This window comes from Acinonyx jubatus, chromosome E4 (genome assembly GCF_027475565.1).
Source record: "Acinonyx jubatus isolate Ajub_Pintada_27869175 chromosome E4, VMU_Ajub_asm_v1.0, whole genome shotgun sequence".
In the NCBI taxonomy this organism is placed as follows: domain Eukaryota; kingdom Metazoa; phylum Chordata; class Mammalia; order Carnivora; family Felidae; genus Acinonyx; species Acinonyx jubatus.
The window spans coordinates 63,531,090-63,546,764 of NC_069395.1; the positions used below are offsets into that span (position 1 = coordinate 63,531,090).

The 15,675-nt window shown below is 41.2% G+C and overlaps 1 protein-coding gene across 1 annotated transcript in view; it reads left to right on the plus strand.

Annotated features, from left to right (window-relative positions):
• Window positions 1-15,675, plus strand: part of EFCAB2 (EF-hand calcium binding domain 2) — a 120,950-nt gene that overhangs the window by 91,195 nt on the left and 14,080 nt on the right. Inside the window, exon 3 of the mRNA XM_027046449.2 lies at window positions 3,359-3,431. Coding sequence (XP_026902250.1) covers window positions 3,359-3,431 — 73 coding nt within the window. The remainder of the gene's footprint in view (window positions 1-3,358; window positions 3,432-15,675) is intronic.

Below are 15,675 nucleotides of genomic sequence, written 5' to 3' on the forward strand. Positions count from 1 at the left end.
TCGCTTTCCCCACGTCTTCCCTCAGCTCCCTGGACGTGGCCCTCTGTGGAGTTCGCGCCTCCCCTCTGGCTCCTCTCCTCCGTGGCTAACGCGGGCCTCTTCCTCGTATCGCTGGGTCAGCGCAGGCCCTCTAGAGACTTCCTCCTGGACCCCTGGCTGGTGTCTTCCTGCCAGCACACTCCCGTCAGAGCCCACGGCTTCGCTGCCAGAGCTGTGTCTCCGGCCCACACCTTCCTCCCGCTCAGGCCCTCCTGTGCGTCGTGTCTGGGGGTGGACGCCGCCCGGCCCGCCACCTAATAGTCAGCCCTTCCTGTGTCGTGGGGGCTGGCAGCGACCGAGGGCTTGTTGCAACCTGGTTCAGGGGCACCTGGGGGGGCTCAGTCGGCTAAGCATCTGACTCTTGATTTTGGCTCAGGTCATGATCTCACGGTTCGTGAGTTCGAGCCCCGCTCGGGCTCTCTGCGGACAGACTCAAAAAATAAATGAAAAGATTAAAAAACAAACACCTGGTTAACGCTTCTCAGAGAGGCACGAGGGAGAACGATTACCTTGCTGACACGGCGCAAGGCGATTCTCTCTCTCTTTCTGTGTACCTCTCAACGTCTGACTCGTGATGACGGCTCTTCCTAGCTGTTTCCAGAAATAGGGAGTATTGGGCTGATAACTTAAAATGTTCTGGCAGCCACCAGGAAACAAAAGGCAAAAGAGAAACAGGTGAAATTAATTTTAGTAACTGTTAGTCAACCCAATATGTCTAAAATATTGTCATTTCAACATGTGTCAATTTAAAAATGATCGATGAGATATTTTACATTTTTTTGTGCGTGTGTGCTCAGTTTTTGAAATCTGTGTTTTACACTTACAGCCTGCTTTTGTTTGGGCTAGCCACCTGCGCAGTGCTCAGTAGCCAGACGGACGAAAGGGCCGCTGTCCTACACCCCTGCCCGCAGGCAGTTCCAGGTCCCCTCTCCACCCCCCCGCCCCCACCCCTGCCTCTGGTGTAGGGTAACCAGCTTTTCTTCAGGTCCCTCTGATTCTGGTTTTTTTTCAGTTTTCTTTCCTTTTCTTTCTTTTTAATGTTTTATTTATTTATGTATTTTTAATTTTTTTTTAATGTTTATTTCAGAGACAGAGCATAAGTGGGGGAAGGGCAGAGAGAGGGGGAGACAGAATCTGAAGCAGGCTCCAGGCTCCGAGCTGTCAGCACAGAGCCCGACGCGGGGCTCGGACTCACGGACCGCGAGATCATGACCTGAGCTGAAGTCAGATGCTCAACCGACTGAGCCACCCAGGCGCCCCTGGAGTTTCGGTTTCCTGATGCACATAGCAAAAGGCCCGGAAGGTTATGGAAGGGCTAAATCTGTGAATACTTACCAAATCATGTTTTTGTCCCTGCCTCTCTTTGGTCTAATGTATACAGCAGCCGGTCTGATGTTACAACGGTATGTTTACTAGTTCGGTGTTAGCCAGATTCACGGCACATCTTTAGGGACTTCTCGAAAGTATAGTCTTGTAAAATGCTTCAGTTTCTATGCACACCATCATGTTCAGATCCTGCCTTCACGGGGGACCTGGGCGGGAGAAACAATGCAGAAGTGTACAGACTGAGGTCCTCCGGCGGGTGTGAAACGTAGTCCACAGGAAGACGTGGCGTGTATAGTGGGCCGTGTTTGTTACAAAGGAAAATCAGTAAATGAAAATTAAGAATCCCGTCTTCCGCAGTTAAAGACTTTTGATTTTCCCCTCGCTGCTCATCCCGCAGCCTCTGTAAGTGAAGAAGCCAAACATTCTAATTTAAACTGTTTTCTCAGGGGTGCCAGGGTGGCTCAGTCAGTTGAGCGTCCGACTTCAGCTCAGGTCACGATCTCACGGTTCGTGAGTTCGAGCCCCGCGTCAGGCTCTGTGCTGACAGCTCAGAGCCTGAAGCCTGCTTCAGATTCTGTGTTTCCTTCTCTCTCTGCCCCTCCCCTGCTCATGCTCTGTCTCTCTCCATCTCAAAAATAAATAAAAACATTTAAAAAACATTTTTAAATGTTTTCACAGGGCGCCTGGGGGACTCAGTTAAACATCCAACTCGTGGTTTTGGCTCAGGTCATGATCTAATGACCGCATGGGGCTCTGCACTGACAGTGGTGCCTGCTTGGGATTCTCTGCCCCTCCCTCTCTCCCTCCCTCCCTCTCTCTCAAAATAAATAAATAAACTTAAAAAAAATAAAATGTTTTCTCAGTAAAATCGGGAGTAAGTATAACACCATCATTATTACCCAGAGTGGTAAAAAAAAATATTCTAGTCAAGTGGGGTGCCTAGGTGGCTCATTTGGTTAAGCGTCTGACTCTTGACTTGGGCTCAGGTCATGATCCCAGTGTCCTGGGATTGAGCCCCACATCAGGCTCTGTGCTGACAGCTCGGAGCCTGCTTGGGATTCTCTCTCCCCGCCTCTTTCCCTCTCCTTGCTCACGCTCTCCCTCTCTCACTCTCTTTCTCAAAATAAATAAATAAATATTTAAAAATTCTATTCAAGTGCATATTTGTGAAATTAAGTTAACATTCAAATATTACATCTTTAATTTTAATAATTTTAAGTGGAAATCTTTAATAATCTATTCTAAATCCCCTCTCTTCACATCTAAGGAGTACCGAATAGAATTTATACTTTTCTTAGGTTATTTGCTGAATTGAATTACATCATTCTGGGGAGGGCAGGGGCATAACTAATATTTATTGAGTGTATGCCATTCAATAAATCTTGCTTAATATAAAGCAAGAACTATGCTTTATATTATGATAGTTCGTATTATTTTACTCTTAGGGTGTTCCCCGCCCCTTTCTAAGTATTTGCACGAAGTCACTAGGTTTTAACCACCAGGTTGGCTTCTGCACCCAGAGATTAACCTGTGCAACCTAGCACGTGATAGAGCTCAGATCTGAACCCTGACAATCTGACACTAGGGGCCACGCTTTTCAGTATTTTGCCACTAATGTGGACTTTAACACAAACCTCTGAGGGAGATATTATTGTCCCCATTTTACAGATGCAGAAACTGAGGTTTGAAACAGCTAATTAACTTAAAATCAGCTAGTGAGTGCCTGACACTTCTTTTTCTTACCCCCTCCCCTGTTTTCATTTTCTAGAACTTTCTGATTTGGGCTTGGGCTAATCCACGCAAACACTTCTTTCTTCTCCCTTTGGTTCACCTGTCTGCCTTTTCCTTCCCCCGGAAAAGTATCTGCTGTCCTCACGAGGTAGGACTTAATTGCGTGACCTCGGTGCTACATCTGCCCTGACCTTGTTTAGAGAAACACAGCGCTTGCTTTCCAAAGTTTATGTTCTAAAACTGTTGACCACTTTTTCCGCAGAGAGATCGGAACAATTATCAGGTCACTAGGGTGCTGCCCGAGCGAAGGAGAGCTCCATGACCTGATCGCGGAGGTAAGCAGACCTGGGGCAAGGCTGCGTAGCGTGGGCTCCCTGCTTCGTCCATTCCTGGTGCCTAAAAACCCTTCCCTGCAGCTAAGCGTGTCCTAAACTAATGAGGGTGCTTGGTGGAAACATTCGGGCAGCTTTACGGATCAGCCAGCCAACAGGGTCTGAACAAATTAATAGCAGATCTGGAACAAATGGCTTTGACTGAGTAACATGATGGCTCAAGTAAGGAGCCCACTTTATATTGTTTATACACTTTTTTTTAATGTTTATTTATTTTTGAGACGGAGAGAGAGAGAGTGCACATGCACAAGCGGGCAGGGGCAGAGAGAGAGACACATGCAGAATCTGAAGCAGGCTCCAGGCTCCGAGCCGTCAGCACAGAGCCTGACTCGAGGCTCAAACCCACAAACTGGGAGATCATGACCTGAGCCGAAGTCAGATGCTTAACCGACTGAGCCCCCCAGGCGCCCCTTATTTATGCCCTTTAAACCTAGTTGAAGAAAGGCCAGCAGACAGACACGGGACTGACTATATGCAGAGAGGATATTGGCACTGGAAAGGAATATACTGAATAATGTCACTTCAGAGGGGATAGAAGCGGAAACAGAGACTGGAAGAAATTTATATTTATTTGGGGGAAATAAAACCAACTTTCTGAGCAAGTCGTAAGCACAATAATAAGAACTAACTTGACATTGACCAAAGAGTCTAAGAATTTGAAAAATGGTTATTTGTAACAGTGTAGATGAGTCCCTGGAGAGAGTTATCCCGTAAAGCAGTGGTGAGTGGCCCAAGACCAGAGAGCTTCCTGCCCTGTTTGGTTTTCCAGCAAAGGATCTGCTCTAACCTCCACATGCAGCTTTCAGTCCAACAAAGCAGGGGCCTGCGGGGAACCAAGCTCCCTGGGTCCCCACCACGAGAAGAACCTTTCCAGAACTGCTTTTGTGGGTGTGTGGGTCTCCAAGTAGGAGGAAACAGGAGACAGGCAAGGCAGCGCGATTTTGTTGATTTCCTTATTCCATGTGCCCAGCACAGCACCGGCCCCGGGCGCATCCCTTTAAGTTTCTCCATGATAATCGGTACTTCAAAGACAAATGAAATAACGTATTTGAATCCTAACGCACTATATAAAGTTAAGGAACGGAAGATCAGGAAGGTAACTCTGGTACCCACCTCTTAGCATCTTGGTAACTAAAAGGCAGTAACAGTTTTTCATTAGCATTTAAAAATACTCAGTAAAGCACAAAATCTTTACGCTGGTTTTCCATTTGGGGACCCGGTGAAACTATTTTTACTCAGAGGAAAAAAAAAAACTTATTTTTCCCAAGTGGGTCCTCATTTTTATTTTATTTTTTATTTTATTTTTTTTTTTAAAGTTTATTTATTTTTGAGACAGAGAGAGAGGCAGAACATGAACGGGGGAGGGGCAGAGAGAGAGGGAGACACAGAATCGGAAGCAGGCTCCAGGCTCTGAGTCGTCAGCCCAGAGCCCGACGCGGGGCTCGAACTCACGGACCGCAAGATCGTGACCTGAGCTGAAGTCGGACGCTTAACCGACTGAGCCACCCAGGCGCCCCGGTCCTCATTTTTAAAAATATGGTGTTGATCGCTGCTTGACAGTGTTTATCGACAAAGCGAGAATCTGTGCTAGGGAAAGGAAAGTTGGCATTGTGGAGCAGAGAGGGACTGGAGGATGAATTTACGGTGAAATCGTAATGATTGCATATAATTCAGTAGAGTAAGCGCAGCGGTAATGAAAAATGGCCCTGGAAAGATAGAAAAGTGGAACCTTTAGAGCCTGATTCCTTGATGGTTTGTTTGTACGTTTCAATCTGTAGCGGGGGTCCGCCAATCCCAACCCCTGGGCCAAATCCAGCCCACCTCCTCTTATTGTAAATAAAGTTTTATCGGGACACAGCTAAACTCGTTTATTTACATATTGTCTGTGGCTGTTTTCTCACTGCAAGAGTGGAGGTTCAGTCCTCGCGACAGAGACCATATGGTTTGCAAAGCTTAAAATATTTACTGTCGGGCCCTTTCCAGGGAAAGTTTGCCAACTCTTGATCTGTAAGTTTTTCCGGCAAAGTGGAACAGACACCACGAATAGTGTCAGGAAGTCTACTTGCAAACCCCAGAGCTACCACTTACAGCTGTGTGGCCTTGGCTGAGCAGCGTCCTCTTTCAAAGCTTGGTCCCGCATCTGCGAAAAGAACGCAACAATAGCCAAGTGTCTTTATGAGGATTCATTCTGATCGCTGCAAGGAATCAGCTGTTCCCTGGTGGGCACTCAGTGTGTATTTGGGTTGGCTTGCTCTGTAGGTGGCTCTCTACCGAAATGACCCCGTGGGTTTCACAGTTAATCACAGTAGATGCTCAGGCCCCAGCATTTTCTTTTGTATTTGTCCTTTGCTTAGGTACATTGACACAGCCTTTGAAAATTACATGTTTCGAACAGTTGGACCAAGAGGGATCACTGTGCGATCTAAGCCCTACATGTGTTTTTCTGTATTTGTGCGCAACAGTTTGTTCAGATTAAATTACAGCAAGATGCTTAAGAAGCTTAAGAATTATAGCAATATGCTATCTAAGCCCTACATATGTTTTTCTGTATTTGTGCACAACAGTTTGTTCAGATTAAATTATAGCAAGATGCTTAAGAAGCTTTGGGTGTGACTAAGTTTCCCAAATAACTGAGGGGGAAAAAAAAGCACATAGATATTTGTAGGTATCAAATACATTAAAAAAAAAAAACAACAAAAAAAACAAAGCTCCAAATAGTGGGTGAATAAGGATGAATGTTGTATTGATAAATGCTCTGTCATGGTTTCAGAAATGAAACTATATCTGCTTCATTTGCTTTCAAATGCAATACTATAAAAAAATACAATCATGTGACAATGCTCTAAAATTCTGCACATCGAAGGGCACCTGGGTGGCTCAGTTGGTTAAGCATCTGCCTCTTGACTTTGGCTCTGGTCATGATCTCATGGTCTTCAGATCGAGCCCTGCATTAGGCTGCATGCTAGGCGTGGAGCCTGCGTGGGGTTCTCCCTCTCACTCTTCCTCTCCCCCCTGCTTGTCCCTCCCTCCCTCCCTTCCTCTCTCTCTCTCTCAAAAACAAAAACCCACGTCAAAATCTATGTTCAGTTCTCTAGTTGCCATTTACTTAAATTCCAGTGTAGATACATACTCTCAGCCCCTCGCTTCCTGAGGAGCCATAGGAGAGCTGATGTCTCTCTTGAAATAGATCATTTAAAAATCACTCCGCATTGATCCGTCTACTTCGTATTCTACAATTAGCAACTTGCCCCAAATAATCTCTACCCGCTTGGAATATCACAAAACCCAACAGCCGTAAGAAGGGTTAATATAAATTCTATTGACATACAGGTTATTAAACCATTCTTCCTTTACTATGGAGTTAGAGCCTTCCAGGCTCTTCCGTGTGAGAGCTGGGGCCGGGGGTGGGGGGACATGGTGGCCTCTCAGTACCAGTGGGAAGGGCGTGGAGAGGTCTACAGCGTTCAAAGTTCAAACGCAAGTGGAAGTGTGGAGAATTTAAAGTAATTAGAAGGGAGAACTACGAGATGTTTGGACAATAACACCTATGTTGATAAGGTTATTACACTGTACAGTGATTTTTTCAAAAGGCCAATTCATCAGGAAGGTATTAAAAATCATAAATGTCTGTGTTCCATAGATGGAGATTTTAACAAGCTTCTCAAGTAATTGATAGAGCAACTACATAAAATATAAGCAAAGATGGAGATAATCTCAACACCACCATTAACCACTCTGGCCTAACTGATATTTATAGGACACTACACCTATAATACATGTTCTTTCCAAGTGTCCATGGAATGTTCAATAGGATATATTAAGTGCTGGACCATAAAACAAATCTCAGTACATTTTAAAAAATCGAAATCATACAGGATATGCTCTCTGATTTAAAAAATGGAATGAAGCCAGAGATCAATTGAGAATAAGATAACTAGGAAGTCCTCAAATATTTGAAACGAAGCAACATACTTCTAAAACGATTCATGAATCAAAGAAGAAATCACGAGGGGAGTGAGAAAGCATTTTGTCCTGAACGTTGATGAAAATGCAACACGTCAAACGTTGTGGGATTCAGGGAAAGTAGTGCTTGGAGACCAGTTTACAACTCTAAATGTTCACATTGGAAAAGTAAAAAGACCTAAAATTAATGATCTGAATTCTCATCAGGAAGCTAGGAAAAGAAAAGCAACATAAACCCAATATATAGAGAAGGAGAAAAATTGTGAAGAGCAGCAATCAGTGAACTAGAAAATGGACAGAGAAAATCCCTGAACGCAAAATACTAGTCTTTTCAAATAAAACTGATAAACTTGTAGCTCAGACAATCAACACAAATTACCAACATCTAGATTAGAGGAGGGTTTTTCATTATCCTTCAGACATTTGAAAACGATAATAAGAGACAGCTTTATGCCACTAAATGCAGCAACTTAGATGAAATTGACATGCTCACCAAGAGACACAAATGACCAAAACTGACCCAAGAAAAAGTGGAGAATTTGGGTAGCCCCCTATCAGTTATGAAAATTAAATTTATAATTAAAAACTTTCCCATAAAGAAAACTAGAAGTTCAGATGGCTTCTCTAGTGAATTTTTTTTCAAACATTTATGGAAGAAATAGTACCAATTCTACCCCAAATTCTTTCTGAAAATATTACGGGAGGTAACACTTTCCAGGCTAGTATTACTGTGATATTCAAACCAGACAATTGTTTGTTTTACAAAAAAAAGGAAAACTACAGATCTTGTTAACATAGATGTAAAAAGTCCTTACTATGATTTTACCAAGTCAATTTCAACAATATCGTATAAAGGATAATACATCATGAGCAGGTGGAGTTTATCTCAGAAATTTAAGGTTGGCGTAACATGAATCAGTGTAATCTACTAAATTAAGAGAACAAAGTCGATAAATTGTATGATCATTTCAATAAATATATAAAAAGCATTTGAAAAAATTCAATACCCACTGAAGATAACAATACTCAGCAAACTAAGAATAAAAGGAAACTTGTCAATCTGGCCAAGGGCAGCTGTGAAAACTCAAGGCTAAGATGACACTCAGTGTTTTCTACCTAAAATTGTGAACAAGGCATGGATGCCTGTGTTTATCACTCCTATTCATCATTGTACTTGAAGTCCTAGCTAGTGCAACAAGGTAAGAAGAAATAGTAAAAGACTATTTTATATTTATATTATTTTCTATATTTATATATTTTTATAATATTTAATATAGTATATTTAATATTATTATAAAAATAATTGAAGTGAAACTATTTCTATGTCAGACAACATGATTTTTCATGGAGAAAATCCTAAGAGAGTTACCAAAAAGCCACTAGAATGTGTGAATTTAGCCGGATCATAGGCTACATGGTCAACATGAAAAATGAATTGTATTTCTTTTTTTTTCCAGATGTCTTCTTTATTTATTTTATTTTATTTTTTAAAATTTACATCCAAATTAGTTAGCATATAGTGCAACAATGATTTCAGGAGTAGATTCCTTAGTGCCCCTGACCCATTGAGCCCAGCCCCCCTCCCACAACCCCTCCAGGAACCCTCAGTTTCTTCTCCATATTTAAGAGTCTCTTATGTTTTATCCCCCTCCCTGTTTTTATATTATTTTTGCTTCCCTTCCCTTATGTTCATCTGTTTTGTCTCTTAAAGTCCTCATATGAGTGAAGTCATATGATATTTGTCTTTCTCTGACTAATTTCACTTAGCTTAATACCCTCCAGTTCCATCCACATAGTTGCAAATGGCAAGATTTCATTCTTTTTGACTGCCAAGTAATACTCCATTGTATATATATACCACCTCTTCCTTATCCATTCATCCATCAATGGACATTTGGGCTCTTTCCATACTTTGGCTGTTGTCGATAGTGCTGCTATAAACATGGGGGTGCATGTGTCCCTTCGAAACAGCACACCTGTATCCCTTGGATAAATGCCTAGTAGTGCAATTGCTGGGTCATAGGGTAGTTCTATTTTTAATTTTTTTAGGAAGCTCCATACTGTTTTCCAGAGAGGCTACACCAGCTTGCATTCCCATAATTGTATAATTAGAAATCAATGGTAAAAAAAATGAAATCAAGTAAACAACTCCATTTAAAAAAGCATTAGAATAGAAGAGTCAATACATCTAACAAAATATAGGCAAGACTTATACACTAAAAACAGCAAACACTATAAAGAGAAATTAAGATTTAAAAGGATACATATACATGTTCATGGATTGCAAAACAACATCGTTAAGATGGCAGTTCTTTGATGAATTCAGTATGTGTTCAAAATCATAGCAGGCTTTTTTTTTTTAAAGACATTTATAAGTTGATTCTGAAATTTGAATGGAAAAGCAAAGGACCTAGAATAAACAAAATAATTTTGAAAATGTAGGGCAAGGGTGGGTGGACTTTCACTACCTGACTGCAAGATTCACTGCAAAACTACAGTAATCATGACAGTGTGATATTTGTGGATTGAAAGACATATAGACCATTGGGACAAACCAGAGGATCCAGAAATAGAACCATACATCTCTGACAAAGGTGCCAAAGTAATTCCATGAAGAAAGGATGATCACTTCAATAAATAGTGCAGGAGCAAATGAGTATCTGAATAGAAAGAACACAAAGTTTGTCACTCTTTTTACTCCATACAAAGGTTAACTTGAAGTGGATCATAGACCTGAATAGATGAGCTAAAACTATACATTTCTAGAAGAAGAGAGAAAACCCTGTGATATTGGGTTAGCCAAACATTTCTTAGATAAGACATAAAAAAGCATGAACCACACAAAAAAACAAACACAATAAACAGTGATTATCTTAATCAATATTAAAAGGATTTGCCCAATCAGGGGGCGCCTGGGTGGCTCAGTCACTTATGCATCTGACTCTTGGTTTTGGCTCAGGTCATGACTTTGTGCCCTGCATCAGGCTCCACACTGTTAGTGTGTGAATCCCACTGCTCGGGATTCTCTCTTTCTCCTTCTCTCTGCCCCTCCCCTGCTTGCACATGCTGTCTCTCTCTAAATAAATAAAATAAAATCGAATCGAATCAAATTGAATAAAATAAAATAAAAAAATAAAATAAAAATCATAACGATACTGAACTTGAAGAAAGAGTGGAGGACCTCAGTGAGACCCTCAAGGAAGAGATAGAAAACATAAAAGAGAACCAATCAGGGACGAATAACTCAATGAATGAAATGAAAAATACACCCACAAGAGAGAATAGATAGTAGACTAGAGAAAACAGAAGAACGGATCTGTGACCTGTAGGACAGAGTAATGGACAGCAATCAAGCTGAACAGGAGAGAGAAGGACAAATGCAAAATGAAAATAGACTAAGTGAACTCAGTGACACCACCAAGTGTAGTAACATTGACATTATAGGGATCCCAGAAGGAGGAGAGAGAGAAAAAGGAATAGAAAATTTATTTGAAGAAATAATAGCTGAAAACTTCCTGAATCTAGAGAAGGAAAGAGAAATCCAGATCCAGGAACCACAGAGAACCCCCAACAAAGTCAACCCCAAAGATGTCCCTACCAAAATACATAGTAATTAAGATGGCAAAAAGTAGTGATCAAGATAAAAATTTAAAAGGAGCCAGAGAAAAGAATGCAGTAACATACAGGGGAAACCTCATAAGGTTACTAGCTGATTTTTCAGCAGAAACTTTGCAGGCCGGAAGGGAGTGTCATGATATATCCAAAGTGCTGAAAGAAAAAAAATTCTGCAGCCAAGAACACTCTATTCAGCAATGCTCTCATTCAGGATAGAAGAAGAGATTAGGAGTTTCCCAGACAAGCAAAAGTTAAAGAAATTCATGTCCATTAAGTCAGCCTGATAAGAAATTTAAAAGGGACTTTTTGAGTGGAAAGGAAAGACCATAAGTAGGAATAAGAAAGGTAGGAAGCACAAAAGCAGTAACATTAAATGTATCTGTAAAAATCAGTCAAGCGACTCACAAAATAAAAGATGTAAGGTATGACACCATATGCATAAAATGTGGAGTGGGGGTAGAAGAGTGAAGAATGGGTTCAAACTTAAGTGACCATCAACTTAATATAGACTGCTATATATAATACTAATGGCAACCACAAATCAAAAACCTGTAATAGATATGCAAAAAACAAAGAGAAAGAAATCTAAGTATATCACTAAAGAAAGCCAGCAAACCACGAGAGAAGAAAGGAACAGAGACGAACTACAAAAACAACCGGAAAACAAGTAACAAAATGGCAATAAATACATACCTATCAATAATTACTTTGAACGTAAATGGACTAAATGTCCCAATCAAAAGACACAGGGTGAAGGAATGGGTAAAAAAACATGACTCATCTATATGCTGTCTACAAGTGACCCATTTCAGACCTAAAGACACCTGCAGATTTAAAGGGAAGGGATGGAAAAACATTTATCACGCAAATGGAAGTGAAAAGAAAGCCAGGGTAGCAATAGTTATATAAAGGACAAAATCGACTTTAAAACAAAGACTGTAACAAGGGACAAAGAAGGACACCATATAATCATAAAGGAGACAATCCAACAAGATCTAACAATTGTAAATATTTACGCACCAACATGGAAGCACCCAAATACATAAAGCAGCTGCTAACAAACAGAAAGGAACTAATCAATGGTAATACAACAATAGTAGGGGACTTTAATGGCCTGTTTACATCAATGGACAGATCATCCAAACAGAAATCAATAAGGAGACAGTGACTTTGAATGACACATTGGAGCAGATGGATTTAACAGATACTTTGAGAACATTCCGTTTTCATTTCTTTGATGTGTCTGTTGACCTTCTGGATGTCTTCTTTGGAAAAATGTTCATGTCTGCTGCCCATTTTTAAACTGGATTATTGTATTACTATCAAGGAAATGCAAATCCAAACAACAATGAGATATCACCTCACACGTGTCAGAATAGCTAAAATCAAAAACAAAAGAAACAGCAAGTTTGGTGAGGATGTGGAGAAGAAACCCTCGTTCACTGCTGGTGGGAATGCAAGCTGGTGCAATCACAGGGGAGAACAGTACGGAGGTTCCTCAAAAAATTAAAAATGAAACTAACATATGATCCATTAATTCCACTACTGGGTATTTAGCCAAAGAATATGAAAACATTTATTCAAAAAGGCATATGCACACCTATGTTTATTGCAGCATCGCTTAACAATAGCCAAATTATGGCAACAACCCAAGTGTCCATCGATAGATGAATGGATAAAGAAGCTGTGGTATGTATATAATGGAATACTACTCAGCCATAAAAAGAATGTAATCTTGCCATTTGCAACAACATGGACGTATCTAGAGAATATAATGCTAAGTGAGATAGGTCAGTCGGAGAAATACAAATAAATACCACATGATTTCACTCTGATGTGGAATTTAAGAAACAAAACAGAAGAACAAAGAAGAAAAGAGACAGACCAAAAAAGAGTCTTAACTATAGAGAACAAAGAGGTGGTTACCAGAGAGGAGGTGGGGGGGGGCGGGGAATGGGTGAAATAGGTAATGGAGATTAAGAGTACATTTATCATGATGAGCCCTGAGTGATATATAGAACTGTTGAATCGCTATATTGTACACCTGAAACTAATATAACATTGTATGTCGACTGTACTGGAATTAAAAAAAAATCTCCCTCCCGTGTACCCCTGTGTTTTTCAAACTGCTGCTTCTATGGTGTATGTCAGAGGGGCTGTTTGTTGTGGTGTCTCCTTAAGGGGGAAGACCCAGCTTCCTCTTGCCCTCTGGCTCTCCTAGAGCCAAGCCTGCCGATTTTTAAAGTTCCAGGTATTAAGCCCCACTGATGGTAAGAACTTTCGAAGTTAGGCCTCTCTGGCTTTCAAAGCCAGATATTGTGGGGGGGTGGGGGTGGGGGAGGGGTTGTCTTCCCTGTGTGAGTCCCTTGTGCCTGGGTACCTGGCATGGCATCTTCTCCTCTTCCCTCTCTGTGTCCCCAGCATCCCTCCCTCCCCTGGACAGTCTCGGACAGTCCTGCATGTCTGTTAGGCTCCCAGCTGTATCTCTGCCCCTTCCTCCCTTCTTTGATGTAGCCTTTTTTCTACATTTACCTGTGGAGAATCTGTGCTGCCAGTGTTTGAGTCATTTTCTGGATTATATACAACTGACGTGGGTGTTACCAATTTGTATCCATGGGATGAGAGGTGAGCCCAGGATTCTCATACCGAAATCTTCTGCCTTAACTCCGCTCTTTGAGAATTCTTGGCCTACTGCTGGAGTTCAGTTTTCTGGGTCTGTTAGGTCATTGTTACTCGTCCATCTGCTTTCCAGCTTCCAAAATTTTATTGCTGTTGTATGCTCTCCTAGTCTACCTGTCTAAGGTTTGTGATTGTTTAAAAAATATATTCCTTTACTGCAATTTTAACGAAGTTCGAGAGGGACTGAAGTTACATGCGTGTGTGCACTTTGCCTTCTTAACCCAGACTTCCACTGATATTTGATTAGTCATTCAGCAGAAAGCAGCAGTAATAATCCAGAGAAAATGAAAATAAATCTAAATGAGATGTCCTTAAATAATCTTTGAAAAAGAGGTTTGCTAAATGTGAGAATTAGAACACTGAGCAATTATAGCATGTATGATATAATACACACTTTAGATTGTATTAAGGAAGCGTGTTTAAATATTAAAGGTAACTACAAAAAGAATAGAAGTTGAACGTATCACTTCCAAATTGATAAAGAGGATAAACGAATTCAAGGGCGTCTCAGTCAGTCCAAAGAATGTGGAAAATAACTAAAAAAGAAGCATAGAAAAATCAGGGTGCATAGAAAGCACAAGATAAGGATATTAGCAATTATAATAAATGTAGCTGGACAAAACTCACAAGGTAGAAAACAGAGATCGTGAAATTGGACTTTACAAAGATCCACCTTACACTGTACCAACAAATTCTGCCTTCAGATGATACACTGACCCCTTCTTACCACTTCTATACCCATCACCTTGGTCCAAGCCACTGTCCCAATCTCCCTGAACAACCATAGCGGCCTTTGAACTCTCTGCTCCCGTGCTTGGTCCCCTGCTGTCTACTCTTCACACTACAGTCAGGAAGGATGATGTTAACAAGGTTAGGTCAGTCAGAGTGCTCCACTCCTCTGCTCAGAACCCCTCTTCTGAGGTCCCCAAGTCACTTAGGAAAAAAGTCCAAAGTACTTTTCTTAGCACAGCTTACAAGGCCCTAAGGGATCAGGTCTGTCACTTCCTGCCATTGTCCTTGCTCACATGCTGGCCTCCTTGCTGTTTTCGACTATGTCCTACATGCTTCTATTCAAGGTCTTTGTTCTTGCTCTCACCCCTGCTCTGGGGTGCTCTTCTTCCAAGTACCCACAGCACTTAGAGACCTTATGTTTTAGATCTGGACCAGAGTGAGTCCTAATGTGGCAAGAAAGAAAGCATCTCGCAGATGATGCTGCCATCCTGAACTGCCCCATGTTTTACCTGTGCCTTGTGAATTTCTGTCCTTGGAAGTTTGATACTAGGTAAGATCTCGGATTCTGGTGAATCTGACTTGATGATACAAGCCTTTGTGTTTTGTCAGTAGTATTCAACACGATTTGAAGTTCTCTATTTATGTGTCTGTCTCTCGCTTTTGTGATAGAAACTCCTTGAAGGCGCAAAGCTTATGCCTCATACACCATTGCATCCTTAGCATGTAGAACAAAGCCCGACGTGTACTGGTTCAAGAAACTGCTCTCCTGTTGCTCTTGGGCCTGAGCAGTAGTCTGGTTATAATTGTGTTTCTGACACCTTCTCTTCTGCCTCTAATACTTTCTAGACTCTACTTGTAAGACCTATTATCAGAATAGTAGCAAATGTGGAGATTAGGCTTATAAAGCACCGCAGAGATACTTACTATAGGTCTGATTCATGTGCTCAAAAATTCCAAGTTTACGGGAAGTAAAAGTAATTAAAAACTCCTGTGAACTGGTCATCGTTCATTCTACAAATAATTATCAAGCATTTACTATGTGCTGGGTGTCAGGCATACAGAGACACAAGACAACTCAAGAAACCCCATCCTAATTGGGCTCGGGATAGTTTCAAACCATTTAAATTTGTGAACATCGAAAGTGTAAATACATAGGCATTAAAATATTCGAGATTGTATTCAGTCCTCTTCATTTTGC